The sequence below is a fragment of the Hippoglossus hippoglossus genome, chromosome 21 (genome assembly GCF_009819705.1).
Source record: "Hippoglossus hippoglossus isolate fHipHip1 chromosome 21, fHipHip1.pri, whole genome shotgun sequence".
Classification (NCBI taxonomy): domain Eukaryota; kingdom Metazoa; phylum Chordata; class Actinopteri; order Pleuronectiformes; family Pleuronectidae; genus Hippoglossus; species Hippoglossus hippoglossus.
The window spans coordinates 24,608,470-24,625,669 of record NC_047171.1 but is presented as its reverse complement, the minus strand read 5'-3'; the positions used below and the strand labels follow the sequence as shown (position 1 = coordinate 24,625,669).

At 40.2% G+C, this 17,200-nt stretch overlaps 1 protein-coding gene across 2 annotated transcripts; it reads left to right on the top strand.

The window, feature by feature from the left end:
• Positions 1 to 8,124: 8,124 nt before the first annotated feature.
• LOC117754517 (homeobox protein engrailed-1-B-like) lies at positions 8,125 to 12,031 on the top strand. 2 transcript variants are annotated; one of them, XM_034573417.1, is made up of 2 exons: positions 8,125 to 8,915; positions 11,381 to 12,031. In XM_034573417.1, the coding sequence occupies exons 1-2, from the start codon at positions 8,390 to 8,392 to the stop codon at positions 11,701 to 11,703; spliced, it is 849 nt and encodes a 282-aa protein (XP_034429308.1). In that variant the 5' UTR covers positions 8,125 to 8,389; the 3' UTR covers positions 11,704 to 12,031. The 2 variants fall into 2 exon arrangements, with proteins under 2 accessions (XP_034429308.1, XP_034429309.1); XM_034573418.1 differs by having other exon boundaries at positions 8,128 to 8,915; positions 11,384 to 12,031.
• Positions 12,032 to 17,200: the final 5,169 nt, after the last annotated feature.

Sequence of the window (17,200 nt, the reverse complement as noted above, 5' to 3'; positions counted from 1 at the left end):
ATGTCACTTCCTGTCGCCAGCAGGTGGCGCTGTGATCATGGGTCAATATTAGCATATGGCTCTGTTCAGGGCGTGACTGTGATGGTGTAAAAGGGTTTGAGGCTGATTGGACAATGCAGAGAGGATTTATAATACAACTCCAAATCAGAAAATGTTGGGACAGTAGGTTACATTTAAAATTATAACTGAGAACAGTGATTTATAAATGATCTTAGACCTGTATTACAATAAAAACAATACAGAAGCACATTATTTGATGTTTGACCTCATGAATTGTATTGTTTTTTCAAAATAAACACTTTTTTCAATTTTGATTCTTGCAACATATTTCAAAACAATTTGGACGGTAAAGCATTTACCACTTTGTAATGTTGTCATTACTTTTCACAACACTTTAAAGACATTTAGGGACTCAAGACACCAAGTGATGAAACATTTCAGGGGTCATTTTTTCCCATCCTTCCTGCAAACAAGTCTTAAGGTGTGCAACAGTACAGGGTCTCCGTTGTCGCATTTTGCGTTTCAAAATGTGCCACATATTCTCTTTGGTGGCCAAGTTGGGACTGCACACAGTCCAGCACCCCCACCCTCTTCTTCCGCAGCCATGCCTTTGTAATGTGGTTCTACATTGTCTTGTTGCAATATGCATGCATGTCTCTGGAAAAGATGTCATCTTGAAGGCAGCAGATGCTGCTCCAAAATCTCTATGTACTTTTTGGCATTAATGGTGCCATCACAGAAGTGTAAGTTACCTTTAACAAGGGCACTGATACAACCCCATACCATGACAGACCCTGGCTTTTGGACTTGTTGCTGGTAACAGTCTGGATGGTCATTTTCATCTTTGGTCTGGAGTACACAGCGTCCATTTCTTCCAAAAAAGGCCTGAAATACTGACTCGTCTGACCACAATACACATTTCCACTGTGTTATGGTCCATCCCAGATGCCTTCGAGCCCAGAGAAGTCGACGGCGCTTCTGGACACGATTAACATAAGGCTTCCTTTTGGCAAAGTAGAGTTTTAACTGGCATTTGTGGATGTAACTATGTATTGTAGTGTTTGACAAAGGTTTGCCAATGTAATCCTGAGCCCATGTGGTTATATTGCTTATAAATAAATGACGGTTCTTGATGCAGTGTCGTCTGAGGGATCGGAGAGCACGGTTAGTCAGCTTAGGCTTGCGCCCTTGCTCTTTATGCACTGAAGTTCCTCCAGATCCCTTGAATCTTTTAATGATGTTATGCGCCATAGAGGATGAAATATCCAAATCTCTTCCTATCCTTCTTTGAGGAACACTGTTTTTAAACATTTCCATAATTCTCTCACACATTTGTTGGCAAACTGGCGATCCTCGGCCCATCTTTGCTCCTATAGAGCTTTTCCTGGATGCTGCTTTTGTACCAAATCATGATTAAAATCATCTGTTGACATCACCTATTTCAAATCACTTCATTTTTTAATCATTCTACCTGATTATTAGCCCTAAATTGCCTCTGTCCCAACTTTTTCTGGAAAGTGTTGCAGGTCTGAATGGCAGGAATGGATGTATATTTACAAATAAAATGAAGTTGACCAGACAAAACATAAAATATCTTGTGTTCATACTGTCTGCAATAAAATCCAAGTCAAATTAAATTTAGAAATCACTGCTGCCTTTTTTTATTTGCATTTTCCATACCGTCCCAACTTTTTCTGAGTTGGGGTTGTAAATCCCTCTTTTTTGGCGAATCATAAAAATTTGACCACCGTGTGACGTAAAGTAAAACTTTTGACAACTTTTAATCTCCATGAAGTTGAGATGACATTCACTGAATTTACAGTTGATCTGATGAAAGCTCTAGGAGGAGATCGTTCATAACACATGTAAATGGTCAAAAATGCCCACTTAAATCAAAATAACCGACTTCCTGTTTGGCCTATCAAATCGCTCCAAGAGGGTGTGCCGATTTTCATAAGTCTAAGTGAAAGTAAATGAATAGGAAGACCCTCATTGAAATATTTGTAGGGGGCGCTATCGAGCCATTTATGGACGCACATTCCCAATCACATTAAATACATACATTTTCCCCAGACCTGACCCAATTGCACAATTTGTTGAGTTTTCGAGTATGATAAGTCCCCAAAAAAGGCAATTCATTTAGCAGAAAAACAACAACAACTAATAATCAACACAGATTCAATAGGGTCCTTGCACTGTCATGCTCGGGACCCTAATATTAATCCTAACATATAAAATAGGTGGTTCTAGGGACCTAAAAACAAAAACTCTAGAAAAAACAATAGGTCCTTGCACTGTTGTGCTTAGGACCTAACTAGCAAAATAAGAAAAAACTAAATAGTCTATATACAAAAGTTCACTGGTCAAAAAAAAAAGTTCCTTTCAAACAATTCAGTCCATGGCTATGGAGTTTATTCCTGAACCACCCAGCTTAGCCTTAGTCCACTCCAAAGCTCTTCCTCTTAACAAACCCACCACATAGTATAAGTTGGCTTGGCGTTGATGAACAGTTGTCTGCAAAATACCAGCAAGTACTGGAGGAGGAATCCACCACAACCTTCGACATCCCAGGCATACGGCTCTGGCGGCGGAACGGGTGATTCCCTGGGTAGGTGTCCTGGTGGCGGAGGTGGCGAGGGCGGAGATGTAGTTTGTGAATGGGAAAACTGATTAGTGAGGGACTCGACTAGATTATTGATCTGGGTTACCTGGGCATCTCTGGGTCTCTGGGTCTCCATTAAAACCCTGCAGAAGCTGGTGGTGGTGTCCCAGCAGGTTGCCTTGACTGGATATCTCATGCTGGAGGGAGTCTGTCTCTGCTGGGTCCATTGTGTGGCCAGATCGTTCTGTTATGTTCAATGGAGTTTGGACCCAGAATGCAGGACAGACTCGAGGATGCAGTTTAAAAGTTTATTGAAATGGAGAATAATGGTGGTCAAAGGGATGCAGAACAGCGGTGAGTGGCAGTGAGGGATCCAGTGACTTCAGCAGGCGAGAGAGAGGAATAGTGAAGACGGCTGGCGGCGGACAGGTTAGCAGGTGGTGTTGATCAGGAGGCAGGCTGGGATGGTTCTGAACACAAGAAAACAAGAAGGTAGGTACGAACACAGGCAAGGTAACATAGAGCTAATGTCAGACGTAGCTACCACTGTAGTGGACGGAACGATCTGGTGAAGACTGGAAGGACACACACACACACAGACAGAGAGACAAGGGGGCTGGGGACACAGAGAGAGACTGGAGGAGAGGTGGAGATCATACAGGTGGTTACTTGAACAGGTTCATGCACTCCAGCTTTCCAATTTATTATTACACCGGCTTCCCACCGGTGTGCTTAAAGGTAAAACGACAACACATTCGTTGAGCAGGAATCCAGCAGATCCCAAGAGACACTTTGTTATGTTGCGTAATCATATGTTAATGCCATTATTCAGACTGAAAAATGTTGGCAGGTGTGAATGAATTTTACAAATGTATATAGTGCCCCCTTCTGACATATTTACCTCTGTACATTCCTTGCTGGAATTTACAGTAAGATTCAATTTGTTGAAATACTGTCAGAGTTAGATCACAGTGACAGAGAGGCCCTGATCAATATTCAGTGTTGTTTTTTGTAAGGTAATTTTTCAGTATTTATATAGCACTATTCTAGTCTTGATGACCACTCAGAGCGCTTCACAGTATAGTTTTTGCCATTCACCCATTCATACACACATTCATACAGTGTATCTATGTGCAGCCCTTTCTCCATTACACATCAGTCACCTACTGTCGGCACAGCTGTCAGGGGCATTTTTAGGGTTCAGTATCTCCTATATAGCTCTATCTCCTGAGTCTCAGTGCCCTGACATAATGTATGTTGTGATTTGGCGCTATACAAATGAAATTGAATTGAATTGTAATATCTTAACTACAGCTAATTCACAAAAAGCAGGCCTCACACAGGCCATAAGATTCAAGATTCAAGATTCAAGAGTTTATTGTCATATGCACAACAATTACATTTAGCAGTCGCTGGCAATGAAATGCTTGGGTCACAGGCTCTCTTCAAGCAATGCTCAGAATATTACAAGCAAAAAAATATAGAATAAAATAAATATAAAATAGAATATAAAAAAAAAATCATTAAAAATAATATATATATATATATATATATATAAAATATATATATATATATATACACCTAAAGAAAAAAATAGTGTGAATATGCTAAGGTGCAGAGTTAGTGGAATTATGGCAGATTGGAGGAGTTTAAAAGTCTTATGGCCTGGGGGATGAAACTGTCTCTGAGCCTGGTGGTGCGGGCCCGGATGCTGCAGTACCGTCGGCCAGATGGCAGCAGGCGGAACAATTTATGGCTGGGGTGATAGAGGTCTTTAATTATCCGGTTGGCCTTCTTCCTACACCGCTGGGTGTAGAGGTCCTCCATGGATGGCAGCTCCGTCCTGGTGATGTGCTGAGCAGACTTCACCACCCTCTGTAAAGCCTTACGGTTCAGGGCGGTGCAGCTGCCATACCAGGCGGTGATGCAGCCAGTCAGGATACTCTCTATGGTGCACCTGTAGAAATTGCTAAGAATCCTGGCATCCATGTTGAGCCTCCGCAGCCTGCGGAATAAGGAAGAGCCGCTGTCTGGCCGTCTTCCTGATGGAGTCTGTGTGGTGGGTCCAGGTCAGGTCATCACTGATGTGGACCCCGAGGAACCTGAAGCTGCTGACTCGCTCCACCGTAGTCCCGTTGATGGAGAGGGGGCGTGTTCTACTCCTTGTCTCTTCCTGTAGTCCACGATCAGCTCCTTCGTTTTGCTGACGTTGAGTTGGAGGTTGTTTTCCTGCACCAAGATGTCAGGGCTCTGACCTCCTCTCTGTAGGCCGTCTCATTGTCGGGAGATGGCATCTGCAGTCGACCTATTTGGCCTGTAGGCAAACTGAAGAGGGTCCAGTGAGTCAGGGAGGGAGGAGGTGATGAATCAATCAATCAATCGAATTTTATTTGTATAGCCCATATTCACAAATCACAATTTGTCTCATAGGGCTTTAACAAGGTGTGAAGGGTTTGACTAACCGCTCAAAACACTTCATGATGGTGGAGGTGAGTGCTACTGGGCGGTAATCGTTCAAGCAGAGGGTTTCTGTGGAGTGACAGGTTGAAAGTGTCTGTGAAGACATCTGCCAGCTGATCTGCACACACCTTGAGAGCTCGGTTAAGTGATCTCCACCGGATTAACACATGCAAGGCACCTGGACCTGATGGCATCCCTGGCCGAGCTCTCAAGGTGTAATGGGCAGTCACATGTTATTTCTAAAACAGTATTTTGACATGTCTAAACTCCTACTCTGGAAGTAACCAAGTTCCCTTCTACCTGCAGATTTACTGTTTAACTTTACCTGTATATTTTATGTGATGCACCAAGGTATGCCAGGGGCAGGCCGAGGCTATCACACAAAATAATAAAGTGATGCTGCTCTCTTCAGCACCGCCGACTTACTCAACTGCAAAGTTCAACAATTACCTCATGTAGCTACACATAGATGACCTCCTACACTTAAGGACTAAGTTTGGATCCCAGAAAAGCCCCACTTATGTTAAGGCTGGCTCAAACAATGAACATAGTTATGTAAATAACACCAGCAGAGAAGTTTACTGTAATAATAACTGTAACAATAGAATAAACTCAACTCAAAACCAAATACATTGTATCAACCAGGTGTTGCTGCAGCAGGATGGAAAGAGAACTGAAGAAGAAGGCCTGCCTATATAGACTCAGCCCACTTAGAGGGATCAACATGAAACACCAAAACAAAACAGGATGCAACACTGCATGTAAAAACTATTTAAATAACAATGACTTGCAGGCTTTGCGGGTTTATATCCCAAGGGGCTCTATTACGCACATGTGATTTAGCAAATATTAACTCAATCCTTAATATTTTGTAAATGCAGAATAACATGTTAATCCTGATAAACCTATCCTTATAAAATTGTGCACTAACAGTAATTTGAAATAAAGGAAAACTCTGTAGAGTGTTAAAACTCTGATCAGTTACACCAGGCAAGTCTCCTTTTGTGAGTGATTGTACATTATTCTTATTGCTGTTCTACATTGTTTCTGTTGTTATTTTCTTTTACAACTTGCCACATTGTGTTTCCACACTCGGAATAACTTTTTGATCACTATTGATTTTAGCATTGAAGGTAATTGGACTAGTAATTGGACTTGTTGAGCTTCTACCAGATACATGTAGAAGACAGTGATAATCATGAAAAACAAAACCTTTCAAAAAATTCTCAAAAAGCTGCTTTAACTGCATGAACAGCTTTGGCAGAGTGGGTTTTGTAATTAAAAGTTTAATCAATTTTTGTTTCAAATTGCAAATTCTTATTTCATTGTCACAGTATCTCAAACTACATTTGGATCTGTTTCCCTTTTTTATTTTCTTGTATATCAATCATATATATACAGGCCAGACTTGAGGATAGCTTGATATCTTTGTTTTGCTGTATGACAGACAATGTGATGAGATTCTATCTGAGTCGATGTGGCCATTATACATGTTGCGCTACTCTTGTTGACCACTAGATGCTACCCTGATATAATTTTCTCTCACTGTTTGCTCATTCAAGTATTGGGCTGCTTTGGTCTTTGTGTAGGTTGTGGAAATGTACTGTGAGGTACCTACGTGATTATAAATTCTAGTTAAATAAAGTTTTTAGGACACTTTCCCTAAAACATACTGCTGAGTTAGACAATCAGCATATCAGCAGCTTCAGTATATCTGTGTATAAGTGTTTCGCCATGTTAGTAACTGCAGAATGTTAGAGCTTCTCGAGGGTCACATCTCATAAATAAGGGTTAATTTAGTTAAATAATCGCTTGTTGTTTTGAAAAGTGCAATAGCAGTGTGTTACTATTATTGCCATTAGGAGAATAATGGTACATTAATTTATCCAGAGTTTATTTGGCTTGTATGATGTGTTTATTTTACAATAGTAACAATACTTGAAAATTAAACAAGACATTGTAAAAAATGGTCTTATATGTTGTGTTTCGCTGGTATCCTCTTATTTATGTACATCTTCCCTGTAGTTGAAAGCACAGGTGATTTCACATTGAATCTTCTTCTTAAATATAAATTGAAGGGTAAAGTGAAAGGATATTTCTCCCCCTCTCTCTCGGTGTGTGTGTTTGTGTGATTTAGGCTGTACTGCATTTTTACAGACAACAATGTACACATACACAGTAAAGTGGTAGTGACATATTTGCCATGGTTAGCACAAAAGAAAAAAGCGCTTCCTTAATTGTAAGAACCGCTCTTGGGCCTTCTTACATACACCAAAAAACAGATATGACTTAAGGCCTTAATATGGATTACACCAATCAAGTTGTCTCCTCGTGCAGTCTCTGTTCTCCTGGACGGGCTGCTCATCAGCTTTTTTTCTTTATGCACCTTTATTGTGCATTATATTATTCCATCGGTCCACTTTTCACTCATTGTGATGAAGTGTTGGCGCAGTGGCGGTGACAAGCTTTGAATATCTTTTCTCCCGCAGCCAGGTGGTGAATAAGGAGTAATTAAAACATATAAATTATCCGCCGGCAGTCCTCTATTACGGAGCGAAGAGATAAGAGTGCGCTTTTTCAGAGATCGGCCGGGAAAACCACGCAGCCTGACAGTGGAGAATAAAACGATAGAGGTGGATTGTGCATCAAACTGCAGTTGTGCCCGTTTTGAGTGATCGCATATGAAAATGCAGGTGTACATCTGAGTTTGTATTGAACATGAGAAATGGGAGCTGGTTTGTGACGTAGGCTTTCACGCAGCTGTAGGACGTTAGTGTGTGTGTGTGTGTGTGTGTGTGTGTGTGTGTGTGTTCTCCTCTCTTTAAGCTGTATAAGGTTGTAACAGATACACAACAACAATGCTGAAGGTGCGAGCCAGTTATAATCTTTTTTTTCGTGAAGCCTGCCCACTGCTCCAAATATCTCCTCTGTTCAGAAACGCATAAGATTATTGGACGTCGTCACCCCATGACCAAAAGTGTCCCGGTCGGTGATTGGCCCAGTCAACTTTGGATATTAAACATGCGTCTCCAGTTAGTGCGTGTGTGCCAGTATGCCTGCATGGTGATGCGATATGAGGACTTCGTGAAGATTCGACTGTCATAAAGCGGTGAAGCACTGTGGGTGTGTGAGAGCAATGCACAATACAAACAATACCCCGAGCACCGAGGATGTCTACAATTTGCGAATAATTGCACTTATCAGCAACATTACGGAGAGAAAATTAGTATGTTATGGTGTTTGCAGTAACATTTTGGATACAAGCACAGTTCCACAAAGTGGAAGAGGACTGAGAAAACAGAAACCACGTTCCTCAGAGAAGCAGCGATGGAGGAGCAGCGGGATCTGAACAGTACGGATAGCAGCGAGGGAGAATGCGTCTCCCCTTCTCCCAGCCTGCCCTCGCCGCCCATACTGCCTCTGCAGGTCGCCCAGCAGGCCCACAGAACAACCAACTTTTTCATCGACACCATTCTACGACCGGACTTCGGCAGTAAGAAGGAGCACGGCCTTGTCTCACGGGAGAGGGCGCACACCTCCGGCCGGGACCGCAGCAGACCAAGCATACCATGTCAGGACTCTAACTGCAGTACTGACAGCACTTCGTCTTCCACCTCCTCGACTTCTTTGGTGAGTCCCCAAAAGAACATTGGCAGTGACGAAGGAGACGCTGCCGCCTCCACTGGGAACAGCAGTGTGAAAGCCGAGGAGAGGAATGGCGGAGGGGACGGAGAGAACACCTCCTCCTCGCTTGTGGTGCTGAATGGTACCGGGGCGCCCACACCTGAGACCCAGCCGCTGCTGTGGCCTGCCTGGGTCTACTGCACCCGGTACTCGGATAGGCCCTCATCTGGTAAGGCAATAGTTTAATGAAGAAAACAAACGTGAGCGTCCAGTTCCTGTGAAAACGGAGGGATAATAATACCACGTTGATCTCACTTCAGTTTGGTATACACAAGCTTCAAATGTTTCGTTTTCTGTCAAAAAACACGAGCATAAACTGCATCCAACACATTTCGTAAAATGTTTTTGTTATTGTTATTTAACTTCTCTAATACACACAGAAGCGAATTAAAAAACGTTCATTTTAATCCTACGATCAAATACGACGGTGATGATTTGGTGTCGTTTAATGAAAATGTGTAAACACATTCATTTGTGTTGCCAGCTCAAAGTTAACCTTCCTTTTGATTCCTTACAGTTTTTTACTGAATCCTCTAGTATTTAGATTCCTAAAGAAAATATTTAATCAAACCTATTAGATAATACACTGCATGTAATCTCCCGTCAACGAGAAAAATATAACCTAAAATAAATGTGAATAACAATTTACTTTAAGTTAGTTTTGAGCTTACCCTGGACGCAAGCAAGCCACGACACGTTTCAACGGGGAATCAATGAAACATCTGTAACACATTATTGTAAATAATGAACAGCATGTAAAAAAAACTCTGTTTAAAACCTATAATTAGTGCTTTTCTGTTGGGGTTTTCTCACAAATTATTTTAATTGCATTTGCAAAATAACAAAAAATATAAACTAGCTGCTGCAGATGTTTGTGTTTTACGTTGCAAGTCAATCAATCCATTTGTATAGCCCATATTCACAAATCACAATTTGTCTCATAGGGCTTTAACAAGGTGTGACATCCTCTGCCCTTAACCCTCAACAAGAGTCAGGAAAAACTACTAAAAACCCTTTTAACAGGGTAAAAAGAAAGTAGAAACCTCAGAGAGAGCCACATGTGAGGGATCCCTCTCCCAGGACGGACAGAAGTGCAATAGATGCCAAGTAAAATAAACAGCTCAGATTTCCGTATATATCAATTTAAGTTAGAACTTGTAAACAACAACTTCTGAGTGAATGACATGGCATGACCCTGCAGCTTGACACAAATTATTTGAGACACGTACCTATCTCGTAAACACAGTAGGTCATTTTAAACATACAGCTGGCAGCATTGATCCTTTAGGATTAAGTTTGTACAGATGACAGCGGAGCTTTTGTGTGACACATGTTTTGGTTCAGTCTTGATGTGCGAATCGACAGTAAACCTTTTCTATTGCTATAAAGGCTTTCCCCCTGTAATCGCTGGGAGATGGGCTCTTGTCTTTTCCACCTCTGTTGTCCTCTCCCAGAGGCGGCTGAGGTGGAGCAGAGCCGCTGCCAGTGATGCACGGCGGAACAAAAGACTATGGAATTAAAGGTAAATGATCCATGTCTCGCAACAGGAAATATGTAGAATTAATCGAGCTCTTCTTGATTTGGGTCCAGCTTTTAATTTCACCAAAATATAAACATAGATTTGTGAAATAGACACGCACTGAACCTTATCGAGTTAATTTGTTAAATATATATATAATTAGGTGATATGATAAAAATGTTCATATCACTCCATATTTCTTTCAAGTTTTAAAGCAGATTTTGACCCCTTAGTGAAGGCTGTGGTTTGAAACTCTCCTTTATAGGCAGATAATGACAAACACTTGCTAAGCAGCAAAACGTTTAGGAATAAAAACAATTGTGATTTATATATAATATCATATTTTGTTACAGCCTATTGCTACTGATGAAAATCATATAGTAATAATAATTGTTATACATTGTTCGCCCTGCTTTGTTCATTAAGAACAGATGTCTTAACAAAGAGCCTGCATAGAATCCAGATGTCTCTGAGTGGCATTCTAATTGTCCCTTTTTATTACTGAATTTCTCACGTGTCATCAGAATTTTGCTCTCACGTGCACACATACAGAACACAAGCATTTATTTTAGTAGTTCATTTACTACTCTGAAGAGGTCTGAGCGATGGCGTGTTTTTTAATTAAACCTCGTCCGGTCTGGATTATCTTTAACTTGGTTTCATTATTATGAAGAGTCCGAGATTTGTATTCTTTATAAACAAGCCCGTTAAATGTGTGTGAATGTTAGCATCATGATTTACGTGACTGTACCACACAAATAAAATAGAGCAGGGCTTCAGCCTCAGCCGGGTCACAGTCTCTATCTGCTCACTGATTCACACTGTACAACGTTTCATTTCATCATTTCATCTTCTTCTACTACTACTACTACTACTACTACTACTACTACTAATAATAATAATAATAATAATAATAATAATAATAATGATAATATTACAATGTTACAATGGATAAAATATTATATTTTTCTGTATAGGCCTACAGTGTATAAAAGGCCTACAAGGACATACACACAAGCCGATGGGGGAAAAATTTGGTTGTTTTATTTTTCATATCTAATTATCAATATGCGTTGAATATTTATTTCCGCTCTCCCGTCCTTTCGCCCTTACTGCAGGCCCAAGGACACGGAAACTGAAAAAGTCGAAAAGCGGCAAAGAGGACAAGCGGCCGCGCACGGCCTTCACGGCCGAGCAGCTCCAGAGACTGAAGACGGAGTTCCAGGTGAACCGCTACATTACAGAGCAACGTCGGCAGTCTTTGGCCCAGGAGCTCAACCTCAACGAGTCCCAAATCAAAATATGGTTTCAGAACAAGCGGGCCAAGATTAAAAAGGCCAGCGGCTTCAAGAACGGGCTTGCGCTGCAGCTGATGGCGCAGGGACTGTACAACCATTCCACCACCACCGTACAGGAAGACAAGGAGGACAGCGACTGAGATGTCCGGTCCTCACCGCTCTCTTTCACACACTCTGTACATTGTAAATACATAGTATCTTATTTAATGATGAAGATGGGGGGTACGGAAAGGGTTTTCTTCACTGCAGGCTTTGTCTGTGGCTCCATTTCTTCTCCTCCTCTTCTGCGGACAAGAGCGAACAGAAACACTATTCCTGGAACCTGTCTCCGCAAAAACCAAAGATTTTTATTTTAAACATTTATTGGACATTTTCATAAACTTTAAAGAAAAATACCTCATCCTCCTCGCATATTTTCTCCCTCCTGAGTACACACACACACACACACACACACACACACACACACACACACACACACACACACACACACACACACACACACACACACACACACACAGTGTCAGTTAAAAATCATTTCTTAGCAGGAGAATCATAATCCCTTCAGGAATATCATAGGAATACTGCAAAGTTAAGGCCTTAGTTAAACACATTAGTTCACATTATTATAATTAAAATAATTATAATTATTTAGGATTTACAATTCAAATTTAGTAACCAGACATTGTACCGTTATAGTTTAAGATGCCAAACAATATTTTAGTCGGAACAATTTCAGACCTATCTAAATAGGTTAAAGGAAATAAGTAAATGAATTCACGAGTCCATTTTCTCCTGGAATCCTCCTCCTAGTAGCGCGAAAAAATAATTACACCACAGAATCGCAAATGGAGGAGTATTTGGCCCCTGGAACGCATATCCTCTTGTGTTGCCTTTATCTTGGCAGGTAGAGCTACAGAGGTGTACAGATCTGCAGACACATCACACAGCATTAGACTATGTGAGACATATGTGAGCTGCTCCCATGAGAACGTGTGTATGGATTCGGATATGTACATTTAAACTACGTTTCCGAATTGATACTTTTATAACGGAAAAAGAAAAATAAATCATCAAGAATCAGACAGACCCATATTCGCTAGCGGGTTAGACCGAATATTCAATTAATAAATGGAGAAATGGTCGTGTGTGTGAGTGTGTGTGTGTATGTGTGTGTGCGCGCGCGCGCAGTGCATTTGTTCGAGTGACTGGGACAACTGAATCTATATTCATAGGTCTTTGGAAAGGAGATGGATTTACACCGCGAGACGCGCTGCTTTCAGTGCTGTTCAAAGCGTTGCAGAGCATGAAATTGCCTCTCCGTCTCTGTGTTCAGTCATTTCCTGAGCAATAGAAACACACGGATAAAAGTGCTGGATCTACAGGAGAGGGAATTTCCCTTTTTTTAACACAGTCATACCCAGCTGGGTTAAGGCCATGTCCTCGGTCTGCACCCTCGTCCCCATAGAGGCGTAAAAAACAACATTTCATAGGAGATCATGAACAATACAATTGATGAAGCAGCCTAAATGTCGGCCTATATTCTAAAAAATAAGGTTGTTATAAAACAAACAAATATAAACAAAAATTGTCATTTCGATTTTCTTTGTGTATTTTTTATTAATTTCTTTCCACATTTCCATTTACGTAAACCTGCCTTCTTAGATATAAGCTTCTATCTTAAAAACGTTCTATAGCAAATTATTACCGTAATATATAAAATAAATGATTCTGCAGTGATTTTAAATCCTTCAATACAGATTCAGCATGACATTAACTCCTATTTTTGGTATTTGGTTAGATTTTACATAAATGAATTGTAGCCATCGTTCTCATTTTAACATTCAGAATAAATATGATGTTTTATTCATATTTCTTTCAATATATAAATCAAAAATAACTTTAGTGGTCTAAATAATAAATTATCCAACTAAATTGTATTTGACAACTACATTTGTTTACTGTGAGGTTCTGACAATGTCAATATCTTAAAAAAAACGGCACATGGATTTGTATTAATAAAAACTATAGCAGCAGTCTTCAAATAAAATAATCCTCCATTTCTCAGCTGTTGTAATCCAAATAAATGTAGAGCTATTGTTCTCTAATTCTACAGGGTGGAGGCTTTAGCACATATCCTTACGTAGTCGATCATTATTTAGTGAGATGAAAAGATGTGATTTTAAACTGCCAATAAGGAAAAGATATGTGGAATACTGAAAAACCCTCTAGTTAGTTTGAGAACTGAAATTAATCACCACTTCAACTTCCTCCAACTGTTTGCCTATCACGTTTATGTCATGGAACTGTGGAACTTAAGTGATGAGAAGCTGGTTTTGTACAAAGAATTTATTCTGCAGCAAAATTGTTTGAAAAATATAACTGTTTACAATTGTAATAGATGGACAGACAGTCAAACAGTCAGATAGATAGATAGAAAGATATAGATGGATGGTTAACTGAGAGCCATGTTGCTGCTTCTGACAGTAGTCCACTGTGTAATTATTTCAGGCCAAATTACTTATCGAGTGAGCATCTTCCTGATGAAACCCAGCTATTTCCTCTAGCCTGCAGGTCATCTGTCAGCCATAACTTCATGCTCCCCTTATAGAAATACTTTGTCTCTTCTATAATCGCTCTGGAGTCTGTTCAAAGAAAGTATCCCCCCCTCTTTCGAACCCCCCCCCCCCCCCCCCCCCCCCCCCCCCCCCCCCCCAAAAAAAACAAAAAAAACAGAAGATAACAGTAGGCTGAGATCAATTTGTCAAATTCAAAAGTAAATGTTCTGACAGACAGACTGGGTCTTTGCCTCTACCTGTTTTCTTCGATTCTGCTGCTGGCCTTAGATCAGTAGGGAGAACGGGAGGTTTACTTTCATATGGAGAGCCTCTGTGATTTTCAAATAGAAACAAATTGAAAGGATGATATAATTTATTCAAACCAGCCCTGCTTTTTCACTCCATTCATACATAATTGCGTGAGAAAAACATAGCGTGTATTTCTGTCAAACCAGTGTGTGATGCAAATTTCAAAGCAATTAGATAAATCCAAATACCAATTAAGCCGGACAATGTGTATGTGTGTGTGGGTGTCTGTGTGTGTGTTTGTGGTTGTGTGTGTACAGACAGTGGCCACACAGCCGGCCCTGTGACTATAAAGCAGCTTTTATTTACATGCAAATGAAGGTAATAAACAGAGAGGCAACACAGATTAATTGCTGCTGTTCTCCCTGCTGATGAAGACCTGGCTATGTAAAGTGATAACCCACTGATATATCCATGAGAAATTTAAAGGATCCACTTAGATCTAAATGATGTCAAGAAATCTAGATGTGAAATACAATTTTAGCCAGACAATTTACTTTTATTTAGACCACTAAAATATTTTTTATTTTTTGTAGCACTGATCACAGCAGGATGAATATGATTAATCAAACAGCAGTGCAGAGAATATTTTACATCATGAGTGGATCACACTGGTTTCTGCAGATGGACTCAAGTCCGACCTGACTGAAGCCAGTGTTCAGTTCACATCAACCATTTTTGAAGTTAGGTGTCATGTCGAGGGAGTCCAAAGCAAGAAACAAAAAACCCCAATGTTCACACCCTTGCCCTTGCACATCTGTCCTAAGCAACCTCCCATGCTGCTGCTAAACATGGAGGGTTGCATGTGTGTCACTTAACTGTGTAAATCACATGGATTAACCAGTAGAATGTTTGTGTGTGTGTTTTAAATATCATCTGGGTTTTAATGCCCAATAATGGTGTCTTCACTGGCTCACTAGCAGAAAATTACCAAAGTTAAAGATATGCATTATTCATGCTAAAAACAGCTTCGGGCTACAGCTATTGTAACTGTTGAAATCTCCAAAGATACGCACTGGTTGAACCCCAGTGGAGAGACACTTCACTCCACTGTGAGGCCAACCTTGTCTCAGACCCCCTTTTCCCCCTGGACAGACCATAGCTCATCCTAAAACAGGAGTGTTTCAAGAAGCACCACATCATGCGGCTCAATTCTGCTGCTCAACAACAGAACCACCATTTAAAGCGCTGAGCAGGGAATCCCCCACAAAAGCCGTTTTCAAACATGAACTGTGGATAGTTGAAAAGTCAGGCAAATTTGGTCCGAACTTTACCCGCAGTTTGCTTTTCACACATGCACAACGCAGCGTTTTTTTTTCTTTTCATTTTGCGTCTGTCGCGTGTTAGGAGCGTCATCAAACCCCGTTGATCGCTGAATCCAGCGAGGGATCCCCTGATTTTGGGACCAGGCGGAGAAAGTCCACAGATGGCTCTCACTTGGATGCAAATTTTTACACAAATGCACTTCCTCAAGAGTCTGAGGTAATGCTGACTGCAAATTAATCAACAAAGTTGAATTTATCATGCTGATGAGAAAGGATACATGCCACACAACGCAGTATAAGCAATATTCAGAGCATCAAAGATTAAAGAAATAAAAGAAGTTACTGGCATTTCCCCAAATTATCTGTTTGCAAAGCCCCAAGATTGTTAAACAAAAGCATCAGTAGTCATGTGGCTGAATGAAAATTGTTTCGGCACCAGTCAAATACACTATGTTAGAATTGAATTTGGTGCTTTGATAAAACTGGTAGAAAATATTATTATTGTAGCAAAAGTTATGGTAAAAATAATATGATTAAGAAAGGAGCCATAGTCTCTTTTTATTCCCTCAGAGGCCTTACTAAAAATGTTAAATTCCTTTTATGTGCAATCAGTCTCTCTATATTTATTGGTTTACATTTATCTGTTCTTGATTTTTAAATTTTTTTGCCTGAAACAGTGGGTTAGGGTAATAAATTGTTATACGTTTTTGTGTTTCTTTTATTTCTAAAAGAAAGCACATTTATATTCACATTTCCAAATTTATACAGCTAAATAAAGGAAACTGAATCCATTTAAAAGGTACATTTAAACCCCAGCTGCAGCATGTAAATAAGCTCTTAAAACAATCTGAAATCTGAGATAAAAAATATAATCTCCTTTGCCTTTTATGTAAATTATATGTTTAATATTATATGATTATTTTTGTTATCACATGCATAATTTTTTAATTGTTTGAAAGCCCTGTGCTTCTGTATCATCACATCACCACAGCAGAGCAGATTTCCATAGAGTGTCAGAGACTGCAAATCAAGGCTAGGGCTTTGATCTGCATGAAATGAAAATACTGTTGCAGGAACAAATGCTCACCTCCTCTGGGCAATAATAGACTTGCACCATGTTGTGATGTTGAATCTTATCATATTCTTGCCGTTTATAAGGCTACATAGTGTTTACACTAAAGGTGAGATGGACAGTAGCACTGATACTGTTATAATTACTGAGCAACAACAGACACAACACAGCACCAGCATGTAAATTGTAATGTTTCTTTCTCTCTCTCTCACACACACACACACACACACACACACACACACACACACAAGGTGTCAGTGTAAAATCACTTCTTATCAGGACAAACACAATCCCACACACACTCATGTTTGTACTTCAATCTTAGTTAGGACACTTATTGACATAATACATTCCATAGCCCCTTACCCTAACCTTTAAATCCCTAACCCTAACCTTAACTTAATTCTAACCCTAACCCTAACACCAAGTCTTAAACAAC